At 54.0% G+C, this 17,241-nt stretch overlaps 6 protein-coding genes across 6 annotated transcripts; 1 reads left to right on the top strand and 5 right to left on the bottom strand.

Moving 5' to 3' along the window:
* Nucleotides 1-1,454: 1,454 nt before the first annotated feature.
* KD926_004513 (putative C6 transcription factor) lies at nt 1,455-3,302 on the top strand (the record flags this gene model as incomplete). The annotated part of the gene is made up of 1 exon (XM_053095223.1): nt 1,455-3,302. One exon carries the CDS (start codon nt 1,455-1,457, stop codon nt 3,300-3,302), a length of 1,848 nt encoding a protein of 615 aa, XP_052950088.1.
* A 710-nt stretch (nt 3,303-4,012) lies between these two features.
* KD926_004512 (uncharacterized protein) lies at nt 4,013-5,934 on the bottom strand (the record flags this gene model as incomplete). The annotated part of the gene is made up of 5 exons (XM_053095222.1): nt 4,013-4,851; nt 4,939-5,335; nt 5,399-5,462; nt 5,567-5,709; nt 5,782-5,934. The coding sequence occupies 5 exons, from the start codon at nt 5,932-5,934 to the stop codon at nt 4,013-4,015; spliced, it is 1,596 nt and encodes a 531-aa protein (XP_052950087.1).
* A 537-nt stretch (nt 5,935-6,471) lies between these two features.
* On the bottom strand, nt 6,472-7,734 carry KD926_004511 (putative DnaJ domain protein Psi; the record flags this gene model as incomplete). Its single annotated transcript, XM_053095221.1, has 3 exons — nt 6,472-6,771; nt 6,838-7,511; nt 7,587-7,734. 3 exons carry the CDS (start codon nt 7,732-7,734, stop codon nt 6,472-6,474), a joined length of 1,122 nt encoding a protein of 373 aa, XP_052950086.1.
* Nucleotides 7,735-8,541: 807 nt separating this feature from the next.
* On the bottom strand, nt 8,542-10,058 carry KD926_004510 (nuclear distribution protein nudF; the record flags this gene model as incomplete). The annotated part of the gene is made up of 3 exons (XM_053095220.1): nt 8,542-9,666; nt 9,781-9,949; nt 10,021-10,058. 3 exons carry the CDS (start codon nt 10,056-10,058, stop codon nt 8,542-8,544), a joined length of 1,332 nt encoding a protein of 443 aa, XP_052950085.1.
* Nucleotides 10,059-10,476: 418 nt separating this feature from the next.
* Nucleotides 10,477-12,375, bottom strand: cp1 (putative carboxypeptidase S1; the record flags this gene model as incomplete). Its single annotated transcript, XM_053095219.1, has 2 exons — nt 10,477-12,165; nt 12,241-12,375. The coding sequence occupies 2 exons, from the start codon at nt 12,373-12,375 to the stop codon at nt 10,477-10,479; spliced, it is 1,824 nt and encodes a 607-aa protein (XP_052950084.1).
* Nucleotides 12,376-14,540: 2,165 nt separating this feature from the next.
* KD926_004508 (lipid-binding SYLF domain-containing protein) lies at nt 14,541-16,544 on the bottom strand (the record flags this gene model as incomplete). Its single annotated transcript, XM_053095218.1, has 1 exon — nt 14,541-16,544. The coding sequence occupies one exon, from the start codon at nt 16,542-16,544 to the stop codon at nt 14,541-14,543; it is 2,004 nt and encodes a 667-aa protein (XP_052950083.1).
* Between the last annotated feature and the right edge of the window lie 697 nt (nt 16,545-17,241).

Here is a 17,241-nt window from a genome sequence, read left to right as displayed (position 1 = left end):
GGGATTCGGCTGCGGGATCGGCGGTGTTTGTCTGCTTTGTCTGGATTTGTCCTATCAGGGCAGGATTAATTCCCATTTGCCATTATTCATCACTAATTGCCCGTCTATCGGGACGCTATCGATGACTCCCTTCAACTGCCTCTTTGGAGTATGGAGTACGGAGCACTGTAGAGCGAACCGACCCTCTTCTCTCTTCTCTCTTCTTTACGGAGTATTTTCCTTTCTCACCCTCCCCTCATCCCATTCTTGTCGACTCTCGATTGGAATGATTGCGAATCTGCCCGTCGACGTTGCAGCATGTCGACGCTGCAAGGAGCCTGGCTGATCTCCTCTCCGTCCTGCTGATCTCGTCTCGCTTGTTCGATGAATGATGCTCGCTCTCAATATGTGTTTGTCACAGAAATCCATACCCACCGCCACTTGCCCTGTAGCGTCGACGGGCGCCCCGTCCGACCCAAACTTGGGGCCCCCTGGGTAACTCAAGGAGGCGCTTATTTTTATTTCCATGCGAGCAGTTCAGGCCTTGCTTGAGCCTTGTCTCTCGGAATCATGTACTCTGTACGATACTTATAATTTGATGCCGCCCATATGCGGTGCTAGGTACAGCTCCAGACCCGCATTGTCCCAGCTCAGCCCCGATTCCGAACGGCATGAGATTTAATATAAAGGCTTTCCGGTCTAGACGGCATTCGGCGCGGACAGTTGGGAGTTGGGAACCCTGCTCCACAGTGACCTCACGGCAGTGGATGCAGATGGATGATCTAGCTTGCCTTCAGGGCGTCACCACGAACCGAACTCCAGCCGATGATAACTCTCCTTTGTCGGGATCAATTGACTCGGGCTCGTTGAGAGCTTGGAATGCCGCTTGAAATGATTTCCTCCGGCATTCAGGAACAACTGGCACATTGCTGTTATGCAGTCTGCAGAATCCGGTCGCACGCAATCACCGCAGTACCGTCAGCATCATGCATTGTGGCCTAGCAGGTGACCGATTTGCCTTGCTGAGATTGATGATCTACAGGGCAAAGCATGAGCTCATTTCTGTCGAGAATATTATGACATAGGATCGAATGTGGACTGCTGGCTAGGGTATATGACGCGTAACTGATGGGTTGTCCGTCCCTTGCAGCACTCACGCGTAGTCCGATAGATATTATTATCGATAGCTCTATCATATATCATCATTGTGTCCGCTGTCCGCAGTAGATAACAGATAGGAAGATAACCAAGTATGTAACTATTCTGGTGAATGTGAGTCAGTAAGCATAGAAGGGAGCTGTTGCGCTTAGCCCAATCGGGAATGGAACCCCGTGCCTGGTCTCAGTCCCCCAAAGGAGGAAGAGCTGACTCCTCCGTACTACTCTGACTGCTCTGACTACTCCGCCCGGGTCTGAATGGCTTCACATCTGATAAGACCCGCCCCCTTCCATCCAGAACACGCGATGCTCTAGACCATGACCGATCACCAGGAGCCCGCTCGGAAGCGCTCCCGAGTCGCCTGCGTGTCATGTCAATCGCGCAAACGTAAATGCTCCGGCGACCAGCCATGCACCACCTGCTGCCAATTCGGCGTCGACTGCCATTATGATTTGTTGTCGCGCAAGAAAAAGGACGTCAGATCGTTCCGACCACCGTCAGGCTCGGGTAGCATTCTGGATGAAACGATTGCCTCCAAGCCTCAGGACCAGGCCCAGGCCCCAGCGGTCCCTGGAGTTGATCTCAGCTCGCTGGAAGCCAATTCCGGCGCGGCCTTCGTGCGGAGATTAGGACTGAAGATCGACCCGGCCAATGCGCCCCGACTTCATATGTTTGCCTGGAACGTCGGGGCGCGCCATCCGCCGCCACCGTCGATGCCTCCCTCGTCATCGCCTGTGGCGGTCCCCGTGACGGAAACGCTATCCCAGGATGAGATGCGAGCTCTAGTGGCCACCTTCTTCGAGAAGGTCGATCCGTGCTACGGGTTTCTCGATCGCGACAGCATCCTCCGGCAAGTGAGTTGCCGATGGCTGCCTCCGTCCCACGAGTCCGCCTTGCCCTATGGACCGTACGATGCGGTGCTCTGCGGCGTCGCAGCGTTCGGCTACCTCTTCTCCCGCCGCCAGGCCGTTCCCGCAGAGCTGCAGCTGGTTGACACCGCGCGGCTCATCCTTGAGCACCATCTTCTCTCGGAGACCTCGTCCGTTGAGATCGTCACCGGCATGGTGCTCCGCGTCGGCTACCTGCGCATGACCGCCACGCCACACGCCGCCTGGATGGCCAGCTGCTCTCTCATGCACCTCGTCGAGGCCAGTGGCCTGCACCTCGAGCAACTCCCAGACGCCGCCACCACCGTCCTGGGACCGTCGCCGGAACACTGCGATCCAGAAACCCGCCGCCGGCTCTACGGCATGGCACGACATCTCAACGTCTGGATCTCCTTCGAGCTTGGACGCACGCGAGTCGTCCTGCACGGGGCGACCTCCCTCTCACCCACCCCGCGACCCACAGACTACACAACAGAGATACTCAACCTCCTCCCCCTCTCAGAGAGTCTCGACCCCAACAAATCCCCTGACACATCGGAGCTCGAAACCGCGCTCTCCAACGTCCTCGACGACATTCACATCCAACCCTCCTTAATCCTCGCTCAATGCAACCTAATGCTCTGCATTTACCGCCGCCTACGAGCCCTCAACTCTATCATCTCCGGGAAACTACTCGACCGCGTACTCAGCCTCGCGGGGAAAGGCCTCCGCGCCACGCGCGACATGGTCGCAGCAATCAGTCCCTGGCATCAGGTCGCTAACGTGCCGTTCCAGATCGTCTGTACGTTGCTGGCGATCGATAATCGGGCCTCGTTGGCGCTGCTGAACGAGGCTATGCGCACTCTTCGTGAGGTCGCCACGGCGTATGATACGGCTGTTATGCGCGAGGCCCATAGCACGGCGTACTTGCTTGTTCTGTTGCATCAGCAACGGAAAGAGGAAGATACTAGGGCGTTGCGTGATGTTCTGAATACTAACTCTTCTTCCTCCGCTGCGGTGCCGCAGTTCTCTGCTCAGACTGCGGAGAATCAGCAGCGTCAGCAACAGCCACTTGCAACGGGGACAACGACAGCTACAGCAACAGGGACAGGCACGGGCACAGGCACAGGAACAACTGAATCCACACATTCCCTAGCCGACTATCCCGGATTCTCATGGCTAAGCGATATCTTAATTGACATCCCTGGTCTACAACAAGTCGATCTGGATAATTTTCTATCGACTGATCTACCGGGCCAGGGACAGGAACAGACACAGACACAGCAGGACCTCGTATGATGTTCGTCTTCTACTTCTTCTTCTACTTCTACTCTGCTCTACTTTCGGGTCAAGTCAACGGAGTGAAACAACACCCTTAAACTACGCGATGCCACGCGATGCCACACTTGCCCGATCTATGATATATATGAATTATGTCTTACGTGTGATATGATTGATGTGCAATGTCTGATATTAACCCCAGCCAACAACTAAGGTCGATCACATATATAACTCACCAAGTTACTACTCCCTTAATAATAAATGCGGTTACTAACTGGAGAGCTAAAAGTTTCTCGAATCTACCAAAGTAGCTACTACTATCAGTCTATTGTGTTATCGGACTCACTCCCCGCTAAGTCCGGGGTCATGTTGGTCTGGATAGTCTAAATCTATTAATAGGCCATGCAGACCAACCCTAAATATCCCACTAGCATGACTGCCCTCAAAAGAACCAATCCGGGCCACCAGACGACCCCGGATTGCAACGAATCGCGAAAAATCCACTTTGCAGAGGAGGCAAATTGAGAAGGTTGCCGGAGAACGCGTAGACGCGTCGAGGGAGTGAATGTGGATGGCCTCCCCTGCCTAATCGGGATGTTAAGGCCTGCTACCCTGGAATATGTATACGCATTGGTAAATACCCATGCAGAAAACAAACAAAACACTCTCGCAAGCAGATAGAACGCTAAATTCAGGCACACACAAAAGCATAATGAAGAAGGCGAGAATCACTGAGCCTTCTTCTGCTGATCAGTCCTGGTAGCCCCCCTCTGTCCAGAAGAAGAGCGAACAACCAGCCCCAACTTCCAAAGTACCCACAGCAAACCCAACGTGATGACAACAACAGTGCCCAACTCAATAGTCCTACCCTGAAAGAACCCGTCCTCCTTCAATTGCAGAACCGGAACATCCAAGTCCTCGACGAGTCGCTGTCTATGATTCTCCTGATGGCTGCCCCTAGGACGAGGCGCGAGCTGATAGAACATCGTCCTGGGACCAAACAAGCCCTCCCAGCCCAGATTCACGCGATCGAATGGGTTCGTTCCCATCTTGGTACCTTCTTCCGTGGTACAGGCCCAGAAGACGACGGGCCAGGGCACTGAAGCCGGTCGGTATCCGGTTTCAGATGGACGCTGGTATCGCAGATGGAGTGGGATGGTTACGTTCCAGTCCCCTTGTTGATCTTGGCTTGGGTCTTGATCTGCTTGCTCCGGGGTGGCTAGCTCGAGTAACCAGTTCGAGCCCCAGCGCGGAACGAACCAGTCCGGGGCTTCGAGGTCTGTTTCGCCCGCCACGGCGCGGAGGGCTTTGAGGTGATGGGAGTTCAGGAAGAGCGGGTCTGTGGTGGCGAGTTGGTACTTATCGCCGAAGATCGTCGACGGTAGCGTCAGATATGTGTGAAGCGCGCAGGTCGCGTCTGCCGGCGCCGGTGGGGGTTCTAAGCCCGAGCGAGGAATGGAGATGGTCATCGTAGGATGTAAGCCTGTAGGGGCGGGAAACGAGACGGAGTATGTCGCCTCGTTGGGGAGTGAATGGTGACGCGAGGGGAATGAGAACAGGGTGGGTTCTGGATAGACAGTTAGCTCAACGAAACGCCTTTTCCCCTCCTGCATGCATCAATGCAGCCGCGAAAGTAGTAACAGTTTAGACATACTCAATTTATCATCCGATCCCACAACTCCCAGCAACCCACCCATCTTGATCTCCTCCGGCTCAACGGCCTTATCGGTGCCCAGGAGCCCAACTTCGAGCTGACCGGCCCCGGCAGCCGGTTTCCGGATCTGTTCCGTCCATCCCCCGTCCGGAGAACGAGACCAGTATCCCGTTAACGTCAGCGCGTGGGAGATACTGTCGTAGTTGATATCGAGCGAGTCCGCGGAGGCCAACGACGCCGCCTGCCGGTGACATTCGGAGGAGGAGCCTGACCCGGCACAGAGGTTCTTCTGAATATAAGAGACGAGATTGCCGAGCGAGGGAAGCAACGCGTGGTATTGGTATGCGGCGGTAGCTGCGAACCGCGTCGAGAGCACCGGGGGGGTGACAAATGAGGTCTGTATCATTGAGTCAGAGCAATTAGTATACAGCCAACAGTAACACTCAACAAGGAAACAAACCTCAGGACTCGAACACTTCAATCCATCATCAAACACCTCTTTTAGCAGTGCACATAACGAGTGTCTATTCCGTGAACCACTCAATCGGTTAGCCATCAACTCAAGTCCGGTAAATAAACACAAATAAACAACTCCCTCAAAGAAAGATACAGATAAAGAAAAACTCACGTCTCCCCTTCTCCCTCCCTCGGCGTCCACAAAACATGTAGTCCGGGTGCTACACGACTCGAGAACGGCGTCACAGCATCGAAGACCTCCTCGCTAGCCCACCGAATATGTAACTGATGCGATTGTTCCAACACATGACGAATCTAGAATCCCATAATCACAAATTAGCATGAATCAATCAATCACTCCACTTCAAAGGGACCAGAAAACAGTACCTTCTCCTCCTCGACTTCATCAACTCCCAGCATGACCCTCTCCTCACGAGCAGCGAGCACCTGGCTCACGGAAAGCGCATCTCGAGATAACACGGCCTGGTCGAGATCGAATGGGGAATCGGGGCGTTGGACGAAGGTGATTCTGCGGCGCATTTTGCTTGGTCTTGCGGTGAGGGAACTTCAATTAATCGAGAAGGATGCAGTGGAATAATGAATGAAGGAGGGATTGATTGGACTGGGTAGGAGGATGGTCTGATTAAGTAGCTACTTGCTCCGTGCTTCGTAGCGGAGCTGAGCTGGCTGGCTGGATTGTTGCGGAGACGAGAGCTGCGGCTTGCGGAGCGGAGGTCATTTGTACATGCGACATTATTGTTGTTGTCACGAGGAGCGATAAGATAAGTCAGATGCTGCGCTAGTCTGCTCTGGGTTTGGCTCGGATTGGCGGGAGCGGTCTGTGCTCAGATTCATTCAGTATTACTATTCAGTGCTCAGTATTCAGTGCTCAAATAAATTAAATACTTTTATTGCCAATACTCTACACAATGGATTATAAATCTCAACACCACATCGTCATCAATGGTCATTGAAAAGATCAGAAATAACAAGAAATAAAGCAAAACACGCCAACCGCTCCTTAAGCAAAACGCCATCAATGCTAATAAAAGGTATAATCCACTAAATTCAGACATATCAATTAGGAAGCACGTCCTTCAGCACATCCTTCTGCTCGATAGTCAAGCTCGTCGGGAATTTGACGTTGACACGAACGATCAGGTCGCCTCGCTCGTTAGGCTTCTTCGATATCGTCATGCCCCAGCCCGGATACCGTTCTTCATGGCCGGGCTGCGTCGGACCTGGCTTAGCGACTCTAATCGACTTGCCGTCGATAGTGCGGACAATCCGCTCCCAGCCCGTGAGGGCCTCCTTGAGGGTGAGGTCGACGGTGGTGATGAGGTTGTCACCGTGTCGTTTGAAGTTGGGGTTTGATTTCTGTCGCAGACCGTCAGTCACTATCCTTTCTCAAAACTCGCTGGATTAGGTTAAGAGATCACCCACCTCTGTAACAATAAGATGCACGTCCTGGCGACCACCTTCTTCTTGATCGCCCACGCCGCGGTACTTGATCTTCGAACCCGTCCGCAGACCGGGCTTGATGTTGGCCTCCAGGGTCACGTCCTGAACGGTTCGCTTGCCACTGGCGTCAAACGCCTTGCTCTTAACCGTGACCTTCTTGGTGGTACCGCGCATCAACTCCTCCAAGGTCAGCGGCAGCTCCTTCTCCATGACGGTGGGCTCAGGCGGAGGGGCACGCCGGGAGGACTGCCCGAAGCCGCTGGGACCACGGCTCGACCGGGAGCTCCGGCCACCGCCGCCGAGCATCGAGAAGATATCATCGTCGTCCATGCCGCCCATGCCGCCCATGCCGCCGCCGCCAGCCTTGGCGAAGTTCCGGAAGATATCGTCGGCGGAGCTGAAGCGGAAGCCAGATCCGCCGCCGCCGGGACCCGTGGAGAAGTGGAAGGTGCGGGCTCCGCCGCCACCGCCGCCAGGCATGCCTCCGAACGAGAACCCTCCGGGCATGCCACCGTCGAACGGACTACCTCCGCCACCGCCAGCGCCACCACCGGGCGACGGGGGGGGACCACCGCGCAGGAGATACTCAAGGCCGAATTGGTCATACACCTTGCGCTTTTCGGGGTCAGAAAGAACTTCATAAGCTTGAGAGACCTCTAGAAATGGAAAGCAGGTTAGCCATCAATGCCATTGCAACAGTCACGAATTGAAAGGGGAATAGAATAACATACCCTTGAATTTCTCCGACGCAGCGGGGTTATCTTTGTTCTTGTCCGGGTGGTACTTCAAGGCCGCCTTCCGGTAGGCCTTTTTAATTTCATCTTGAGACGCTTCGGGTTTGACGCTCAAGGAATCGTAGAGTTTGGTTTCGGCAACCATTGTGTGTTGTGCGAATGATCGTGCGTGCGGGGTGCAGGTTGATTAAAGATGCCGGGTAGTGTAAGTGGCAGAAAGCAAGATCAACGAAACGCTAATTGGAGGAACCCAATGGGTATCAACGCTGGATCCGCAAGTGTATAAGTATGACAGGAGAAGGTGCAGGTCCCAAAGTCACCCGGGGCAGCGAAGGGGGAGAATTCCTGTTAAGACCCGGGTGGTGCAAACAGGGAGTAAGCTGGTTGGAACTCGAATGACGTAGAAGGTTCGCGGGGGTAGGAGGGACCAGGATTCAGGTCGATATCGTGGTATACTATCGTGGATATAAAGTAGGGTATGGCGTGACCGGAGAGGATGGAAAGTTGGTCGATGGGAAAGAGAGAATGCAGGAGAGATGAGAAACGAATCAGCGAAGGAAGAGAAAAAGACGAGAGGGGCGATGGAAGTATGAAAGGGCGGCTTTCTCAGGTGACGCCAGCCAGTCCGGATGGAGCCTGGGAGCCTGGGAGGCTTGGAAGTGTGACGTGTGACGTCGCTTGACCGCCGGCCCAGAGAAGGTTCGAGAAGCTTCGATTCTTTGCGATTGCATCCATCTTGCCTGGCGAATTCACATTTCATCTTCGTCTATACAGGACTCCTTCAGTCTCCGTCTCATCATGATGGACTCTATTCTACGTAATATCAAAAAACCCGATCCTTAGATCAAAAAAGAACATGGAGCAATTCATCGTTTAGCCTCAAAACAAGGCTCGGTTAGTCGCTAATAGAGGGCATAAAAAAATTGGGGAAACACAAAATATTCCTTTCTAGTCAACCGGCAAAGATCTTTAGCTTCTGATCCCAGCCGCCCGTTGCGATAACGCAGCGCATATCAACATTACTCTCCTCGCCGCCCTCCGCTCCACCACCCTCGGTGCCCTGGACGATCTTCGCGACGCCCGGCGCCCATTTCAGGCAGGTGACAAACCGGTCGTGGGCCTCGATCTTCTTCACGCATTTCCCTTGCTGGCTCAAGTCCCAGCATCGCAACGTCTTGTCATCCGCCACCGATAGCAGATACTTCCCCCCGGGGTGGAACACCAGCGCCTGTACCCAGCCGTCATGGCCACTTAACGTCAGGAAGCAGGTCCCGCGAGCATCCCACAGTTTAATCGTTTTATCACGCGATCCAGTCGCCATGAAGTCCCCGCTTGTTGAGGCGCGTTTGCCGAGCCCCGCCAACGGGGCCAGGAATGGGAATGATGCGGCCGGGGCAAACGCACAGCATTCGTTGAAGTTCTCATGGCCGATAAACGTCTGCTTGAGTTCCGGATTGGAGAGGCTCGAAATGTCCCACAGGCGGGCCGTCATGTCATGCGTCGAGAGCAGAAATTTCCCATCATACGACAGACTGATATCCCGCACCCAGCCGGCATGGCCGTTTATCGTCCGCACGCAGAACCCGGTCGTCACGTCCCAGACCCGTATGTCTTCATCTCGGCTGGCACTCAGCAGCAAGTCGCCGGAGGGCATAAATTTCACCGCGCTCACGATATGATCGTGGCCTTGTAATGTCCGGATATTCTTATAATCGTCTGTCGGCTTCCACAGCTTGATCGAGAGGTCGGAACTGCAGGACGCGAGAAGGACGTTATCCCGCCGACCGCCGTAGTCAATATCCCGCACTGCTCGCGTATGGCCCTTCAGCGTGCGCTCCAGCTCGCCCAGCTCCCAATCCCATATCTTAATCGTACAATCATCAGAACCGGAGGCAATCGAAGTGAAGGAGGGATGGAAAGCAACGCAATTTATGTTCTCTCGGTGCGACTCTAGCGAATAGCGGGCGGTGCTGGGCAGCCACGACGACGGGTCTTGTTTGCGGCGTAAACGTGAGGTGGGCGTTGTGTTTTCTAGCTCGGTTCGTAGTTCTCCGTTTATCGACTCCAGCTCCATGATCTGTTCCGAAAGTCGCGATTAGACGTGACGCGGGGTTTTTCCATGCGGGAGGGTAGCACTGGGGTAGGGACTGGACTGGTGGGATCTGGAATGGGCAGAGATATAGAGAGATACCTTTTTTTGTAGCCGTGCAATGCTCGTCCATTTTCTCTCTAACATCCCCTCGTACTTCTTTGCGGTCGTTGTACTAAAGACATCTTCCCCGAAGTTCACCTCTTTTCGCAGGGCCGCCGTGGTATCCGGTAGGTCATTTGCGATTAGGTACGCTATCATAGCCTTGTGACTAGCCCGAAACCATGTTAGCCTAGTCCAGGGAGCCCGGTCGGCGAGGAGAAGATATGGAAGGTCACTCACAGTTCATCGGCTTGTCGGTCGGTCAATGTACGAGCCATGGGAATGTAGGGTGGGGGGGGAATGCCTAGGGGATGATAGACTGCCCATAAAAACTCAGGTAATGCGGCGAGGTGGAAGGAGAAGGATAGCAGTCAGGAAGCACTAGGAAGGGAATGCGACACTTCTTAAGTAATTATCTTCGGCTGGCAACGATCGTTGAAGCATCATCTCTTCAGGACACCAGCAGTTGGGTCAAAACAAACAGCGCGATCAAGGTTATGCCGCCCGCCGCTGGCTGTGGTCGTAGCCATTCCGCTTGCGCCCCTGATTGGCTGCGTCGGCTTTATCCTGTTCCGCCCGCCGACCCGTCTGGGTGCCTGAGGCATCAATGAGCCCTACTTTTTAAGTACTCCGTATTTGAATGTGCACATATGAATGCTCCATATTTACTCTATCTGGAGCTCACCCCTGTTCAACTCAACCCACTACGATATAATCCTCAATCAGTGCCGTCCCGTTGCTCACCCGCTTGATCTGCTCGTCGGTGCATGTGCTCAGCGACAAGATATAGCATGTCGGCGCCGGGCTGGCAGGCACTTCATTGGTGATATTCCATGTCGACGAAGGTCCCTTGCTGGAATAGTCGCGGTTTGCCGCCGTGGATACCTTGCCGGTCGCTATGTCCCGGTTGAACAAGGCCCGGTGGAAGATCTCGTACGCCGTCTGCGGTTGATACGCGGGCACCTCGTGGCCGGCCTGGAAGACGCGGGTGAACGAGAAGTTTCCGTGCTGGCGCACGCGACCGCCAACGTACGTCGCATTGGTCTGGAGCGGCGCGTAGCCGGCCGACCGGAACAGATCGGCGTCGGTATAGTTCACCTGCAGACTGACCTCCTCGCCCCCGTTCCACGGACACGCGTAGTCGCGATCCCCGTAGACCAAAGCGACCTTGATACCGGATTCCAGGACGTAAGCGATGTCCTCCAGATACCCGCGCACGTCCGACCGTGGGTAATCGCCGGTGGCATCAAACCCGTTGTAGACGCTATCGATGGACTCGGTGAAGTTGACGGGGACGCCGAGCGCACCCTGCACCCAGTGCTGGCTCAGGTATCCCAAAAAGGATGACGGTGGGAACGGATCCGGATTCAGGTGTGCGATGTCATAGTAACCGCGTCCAGAGAACAGCTGATACGGTCCTTCCACCTGGTTGGAACAGTAATCGTTGGCGTCCTTGCAGGCGGCATTGACCGTTTTATTGTTCCCGTACATCTTCGGGTCGCCTTCGGTCGCAAGGGAACGACATTTGGTGATCAGGTCCTTGCAGCCACCGGGCTTGCTCCAGGCGTCCATTGCCCTGTCGAAGACGGTCTTGTTGATGGCTTCAATGCCGTACGTATTGTTGAACGCCAACTCGGGGTACCCGGGCGCCTGAACCAGCAGATCAATGCAGCCGTTGATGATTCCCAGCGTGTCCAGGTGAATGTAGTGGGCATCGAAATCGGTGGATATGGATCCGTCGGCAATCTTCTGGTTCTGTTCCTGGAAGAAGGACGTGAAGGACGGACCATACCGACCGCCGTACGACTCGGTCCAAATGCTCACGCGGTCGTCATGGGGCTTGTAGTGAGGAAACTCCGAGAACCAGGTCTGCGCAAAGTGCCACAGCGCTCGGGCAGCATTCTGCGTGGTGTTGGCACTGGCAGACTGGTTCAGACTGGGAAACGTGCCCACGTAGAAGGTGTTGTTCTGCTGGGGGACCTCGCCGTCCGGGAACGGGGAGACGTCCATCTTGCCTGTCAGCCGATTGAGCGTGCCATTGGTGGCCGTGTCGTAACTGAAGCCGACCTGGTTCGGCTGGTCGATGTACAGCATGTTTACGTAGTTGTTCCAGGACCAGGGATTCAGCTCGGTGGAGTTCGAATCGGCATTGACGATACAGGGACCGTTCTCCTGCATCAAGCCGATCATCGATGAACTTCCGGGGCCTCCGTTCATCCAGATGGACAAGGGGGCATTGATGGGGTCATTTCGCGATTCGAAGAACCAGAAAAAGGTGTTTATGGGGTAGTCCTGGTCCAGCGATAGGTCCTCCAACGTGCCTGGGGGCAGATGAACATAGCCGGAGTAAGACTTGACGCCGGGGGTAGTTTCACAGATACCAGGCTACGGATTCATTAACGGTCAATTGAAGTCAATTCCAACAACACAAGCCGATCGTCAGAAAATAGATCGAAATACCTCTTTGTACGAGATTTTAACCCCCTCCTGATGCTTCGACTCGACAACTTTCACACTCTCGGGAGTCGGCGGGAAATACTGACCTGCAACGGCAGCCACCAGGCCAAGAGTGAAGGCAAACGAAGCAGGCGGCATTGAGATGGCTGGAGCTGGAGACACAGTTTGTCTAGACCAGGGAGTCGGGAGGAGCGGGGGCAAATGAAACAGAAGAGGGGAAGGAAGTGCGGCGCCTTTTTAAAGCACGACGGGAATTAGGGCCTCAGCAATCAGCGTCGGACTGCTCCGTCGGTGATAAGCACTGAAAGGCGGAGATTAATCCTTGCTCCTTGCGTGATGGTCGAGTCGATTGGCGGGAAGACCGTCGATCGTTACATCGGATGGGGATCCACTCCACTTGGGGAAGGACCCTGTACTCCGGTGTAGAGAACACTACGGAGTAGAATGGGTGGAAGGAAAAGAAAGAGGTAGAATGGATCGGTGATGGCTTGTGGGCCTTGAGTTATTCGATTGTCACAATTCCGGCTAAATCGGACTTTCTCATCTTTGCCAAGACAACACATACTATAGATTCTGCAGTGGAGTAGGTACGCTGCGTTTGTATCTCTATGGCACAATAAATATAGTTCTGATCATGGATGCCTTGCTTCGCTGGCTTACTTAATGAAGGACCATCAGGCAAGACCAGATCGAACCACCTTCCACATCTATAGCAACAGCACCCAGTGAAAGGAGCAATGGCCATGGAAACAACAACCCAGTCTTATCATCTTATCTACAAGACTAACAGCGATGGACTTCTGTCCGTATCCAATCTCGAATCATTCCATATCAACTACATACTTCATCCATAACTTATCGAACCGTGAAAGACACCCAACCAAACAAAATCCCTCTCTTAACCCATCCTCATCCCATAAACAAAATGAACTACGAGCGTGCCCAAAATCTACGGCACGAGAATCGCTATCTGCTGGCCATCCAGGACCCCTTGCAAGACCGCATACATGACCAACAAACAAGAATCATGGTGCGCCAGCGGGAGTTTCACGACCGAGAGCACCACGCACATACAAACAACCACCCCGGGCCAACGCCGAACGAAAAATACCTACATGACGTGGCTATGAATGGACTTATAAACACGAATCAGAGAAATATTCACCAGTCGCTCAATATCAGGCAACGGAGGGAGCAAATTCGAAGCGAGTTGCGCGCGGCAGGAGTGCCGGACATGCATGACGAGACCAGGTGGTGGTGGTTCTGGCTGACAGTGAGGGTTCAGTCGTTCTGGCTGGCTGACCTTATCATAAGGTTTTGGGTTTGGTTTTGGGGTGATCAGGGGCCGTTCACCCGGTGGATGGTGCTGTATCTTGGTGATCTCCTTTGGGTGTTTCGACATGAAGTGCTTCGTTTTCTTCACTTTGTTTGATGGATCGATGTTGCTTTCTGGGAAGGATGGAGCTGGTAGAAGGTAACGAACATACCGTTGTTGCTTTTTTCTGTTCAACCTGGCTAATCCCTAGATTCAAGAACTATTAACGCCTCTCGATTGAATCTGCAACCTCTGTCCTCATTGATATAGGACCTCGATGTCCATGGCCTCCGGAGTATTACTATGTGGTTGACGGTTGGGTATTTTCTTTCACCAGCCAGAAAGACGTTCCTTTTTTTAATGCATCAACTTTCGCAGTGTACTAAATATCAATTGCCCTTCGAGATTGCAACGCATTGGATTAAATCCAAAAATCAACCGGGCAACTTGCCCGGTCCTATTCAACGGCAGTGTAGTTTAATATAGTATATTCTTCATCATCGTCCCGTCCAACCAAAAAAAAAAAACGAAAGATCCAGGCGCCGAGGTATTCCATGCCAAAGAGAAGTCCCAATCCAATCCCATCAACCCACGCCGATACGCTAACAAAAGAAGAGAAGAGAACCAGAAATAGATACAACAACACAGCGCAACACAACACAAATTATCAGAGAAAAACGACCAGATCAGATGATAGCCATCTTATATAACCATATCATGTCCAAGAGATAGCGCCGAGACCGAGGCCGAAACGATGACAGGTAGTATGACAGGTAGTAAGACAATAGTGGATATGGATAGAATGATAAGTGATGAAGTTGCCAATGGTATATGCATGCGATCGGGATATCAGGTTGTCGTCCTATAGACAGAGAAAAGGTGAATCTCAAGGACGGACGGGATTATTTGTGAGGGTATAGAAGAATGCAATATATACAGAAAGAAGGCGGAGAAAAGGAAGAATGTGCGAGCGACGGAAACGAAGAATTTATTCAGCTTGAGGAGGATGGACGGAGGTGGTAGCTGCAGGAGTAGTAATAGTCTCAGGATTATCCGTGGCGGTCTTGGTGGACTCCGGGGGCGTGTCCTCGTTGGAGTGAACCTCGATGGGATGATCGGTTTTCGACGAGGCGACGTCGGAAATGGAGGCGTCCTTGTTGGTGCTGATCTCGGTGTCGGAGGCATGGTCGGATGAAGAGGCACTGGATATGGAGTGGAAGTCGTCTCGTTCGGGCGGGGCGCGACGGAACCGTCCCGAGGTGTCGGACCGCTTCGACGAGAGGCTGGAGGTATCGTTGTTTGGATGCAGAGGGAGCTCTGTGAGCTCGTCGACCGATGCCAGTCCGGAGGTGGACGCCACGGAGCGTCGGCCATCGGGAGACGAAGGGACGGAGGTGGGTGAGTTTGGCGTCGAGAGAGAGACGGGAGCTCGTTGAGGGTTTCGTGGGGGAAGAGCAGGAGGAGCGCGCTTGGGAATCGTTACGAGTCGGGCGCGGGTGAAGGTGGGAGACTGGCCTCGAAGTTCGGCGGGCACCGTGGGATCTTCCATCGACACCGGCGAGGAGGAGGCGGCGCTGTCACGCTTGGTGATGGTGGCACTGCTGACCTCATGAACCTCGAAATCGTCGTCATCTAGGAGATCCTTGTCATCATCCTCGTGGATGTCCCTGTCGTGGTGATGGAGATTTTGCTCTTTCCTCTGCTCGGGGATGACCGTGTCCCAGCCGTTCTCCTCTGTCTCCCACGGGGTGGACTCGAGACGGTCTGCAAAATCGCGGTTACTCCGGGACGATGCACGGCTGACAGAGGTAGGTGCGGTGGGCGGAGCGACGTCTGTCTGGGTGCCACGATCCATGCTGGCATAGCTCTGCACGCTGGCTCGCCAGCTATTGCGAGGCGAGCTGTCGACGCTGCGTCGGAAGGTAGCAAAGACGGGACTGCTGGGGCTGGGCTTGAAGTCAAAGGCTTCGACACTAGGCCGCGTCCTCGTGCCGGCTTCGCGGATGAAGAGTCCCTCCGCTTCTAGGGCTTTGACGCCGAACGGATCGGGATCATCTGCAGCTGGGATACCGAAGGTATGATCCGCCGGCGTGAGCTCTGCGTCTCCGGGCGTTTCTCCAGGGGGAGGGACCAGACTTTCGTCCACGTCGGTGTCACCTTGAGCGGCCTTGATCGTCTGGATGAGAGTTTTGATGGAAGCAGGCTGGTGTTTCGCCTTGCCTGCAAGGATGTCCGTCACTGATATTCGCTCGCCGAAGAATCTCTCGTTCTCATCGGTCCGCTCTATGATGATGGTTCCATCCACTTGTACACCTGCATAGAGTCCGCGACTCTTCATGTAAGTCCATATGGGAGCCTGACGTTTATGAACCTCCGACTCGAGGACGCCACCCATGCCTACCGGTCCGGCCGCTGCGCTCACTTCTCCTCCCAGTGTGCAGCGCACCTTCTTAAAAGCCTCCAACGCTTCGTAGGTATTGATAACGACCACGCAGTCGTAGATGTCAACACCAGCCAGAAAGCCGACACCCGCCGTATGCAACATGATACCGGAGGGCGGACTCCATTCGCCCGTTTCGGGGATTCGAGCCAGAAGCACGCCACTGCCGCCGGAGCCGCTGAGCCATAAGCCAGTGCGCATGGTCGTGAAGATTGCGAGACCTTTTGCGCGCTGGATGACCTGAGTGGGAATCTTCTTGATCACGCGCTGTTTGCCTTTCGGTCGATCGAGTTTACTGGTCCTTTTGCTTGCGGCGCTATCCGTGCTCTGGCGCCTGACATCCTCCTCGGCATAGAATCCATCCTTGCAGAAGCTGCGTAGAATGCGGGCAGCTTTGTCGCTTTCTTTGTCGAGAGTCATGGGCCAGAAGGCCTCGGCTCCCACCCGATAGGACAACCGGTTTACCGGATCACCTAGCTTATCGAGTTGATGCCATGCCTTGTCGAATCCCTTTTTGGAGGTGCCTTTCGTCTTTTCCCATATGGAAGGCATTGCGACAAACCCAAAAATCCGTCGTCGTGCTCGAGGATCGACAGAGGTGAAATGAAGCAGACAAAAGATTTCTATAGGACCCAAAGGCCCCTCTCAGGCACCGCGGTGAAAGGGCAAACCGCCAGATCTATAACCGGCAGAGTGGAATTGCAGGACGAAGGAAAAGCGACGGGAACAGTAAACATGCGATGGACGGATCTGCACTCGATTGCTCAATGCGAACGTGAGAATGCTGGAGGTGAGACAGAAAACGGTTGCTGACACAGCCGAGGAATGCGCCCCCAAAACACCGCAGGAATGCTCGGGAGAAGGCAGAAGAGAGAAGGAGAAACTGGAGGCTGCAGGGGTAAAAACCGTTAGATTGGATAAGAGGATTTTTCTTTTTTTAAAGAAGGGAAATAAAAAATTAAGGCTACATCGTTGGGCAGAGAAATTATAAGCAGACGATCATCGATCTCTCGCACACCCTCCGTCCGATCCGTGTTCCAGACCCTTCGGGGAATGGGTGGCAATTTAATGAGACCCGAGGGAAATACGCAACGAGACCGAGCCCAACCGTGGGTCAACGGTCAGACCAAGGGAAAAAAGAGAAGAAAAGAAAACCAGCTTACCTTGCCGCGGGTTACTTCGACGACATCAGAGTTTGAACCTCTCGATCCGATGGGGATAGCAAGGCAACAGGGTTTGAGTAAGGTGC

The sequence above is a fragment of the Aspergillus affinis genome (assembly GCF_023601865.1).
Source record: "Aspergillus affinis strain CMG 70 chromosome Unknown NODE_218_length_29242_cov_82_965644, whole genome shotgun sequence".
Classification (NCBI taxonomy): Eukaryota; Fungi; Ascomycota; class Eurotiomycetes; order Eurotiales; family Aspergillaceae; genus Aspergillus; species Aspergillus affinis.
The sequence above is the reverse complement of the archived record's forward strand: the minus strand, read 5'-3'. Positions and strand labels throughout refer to the sequence as shown.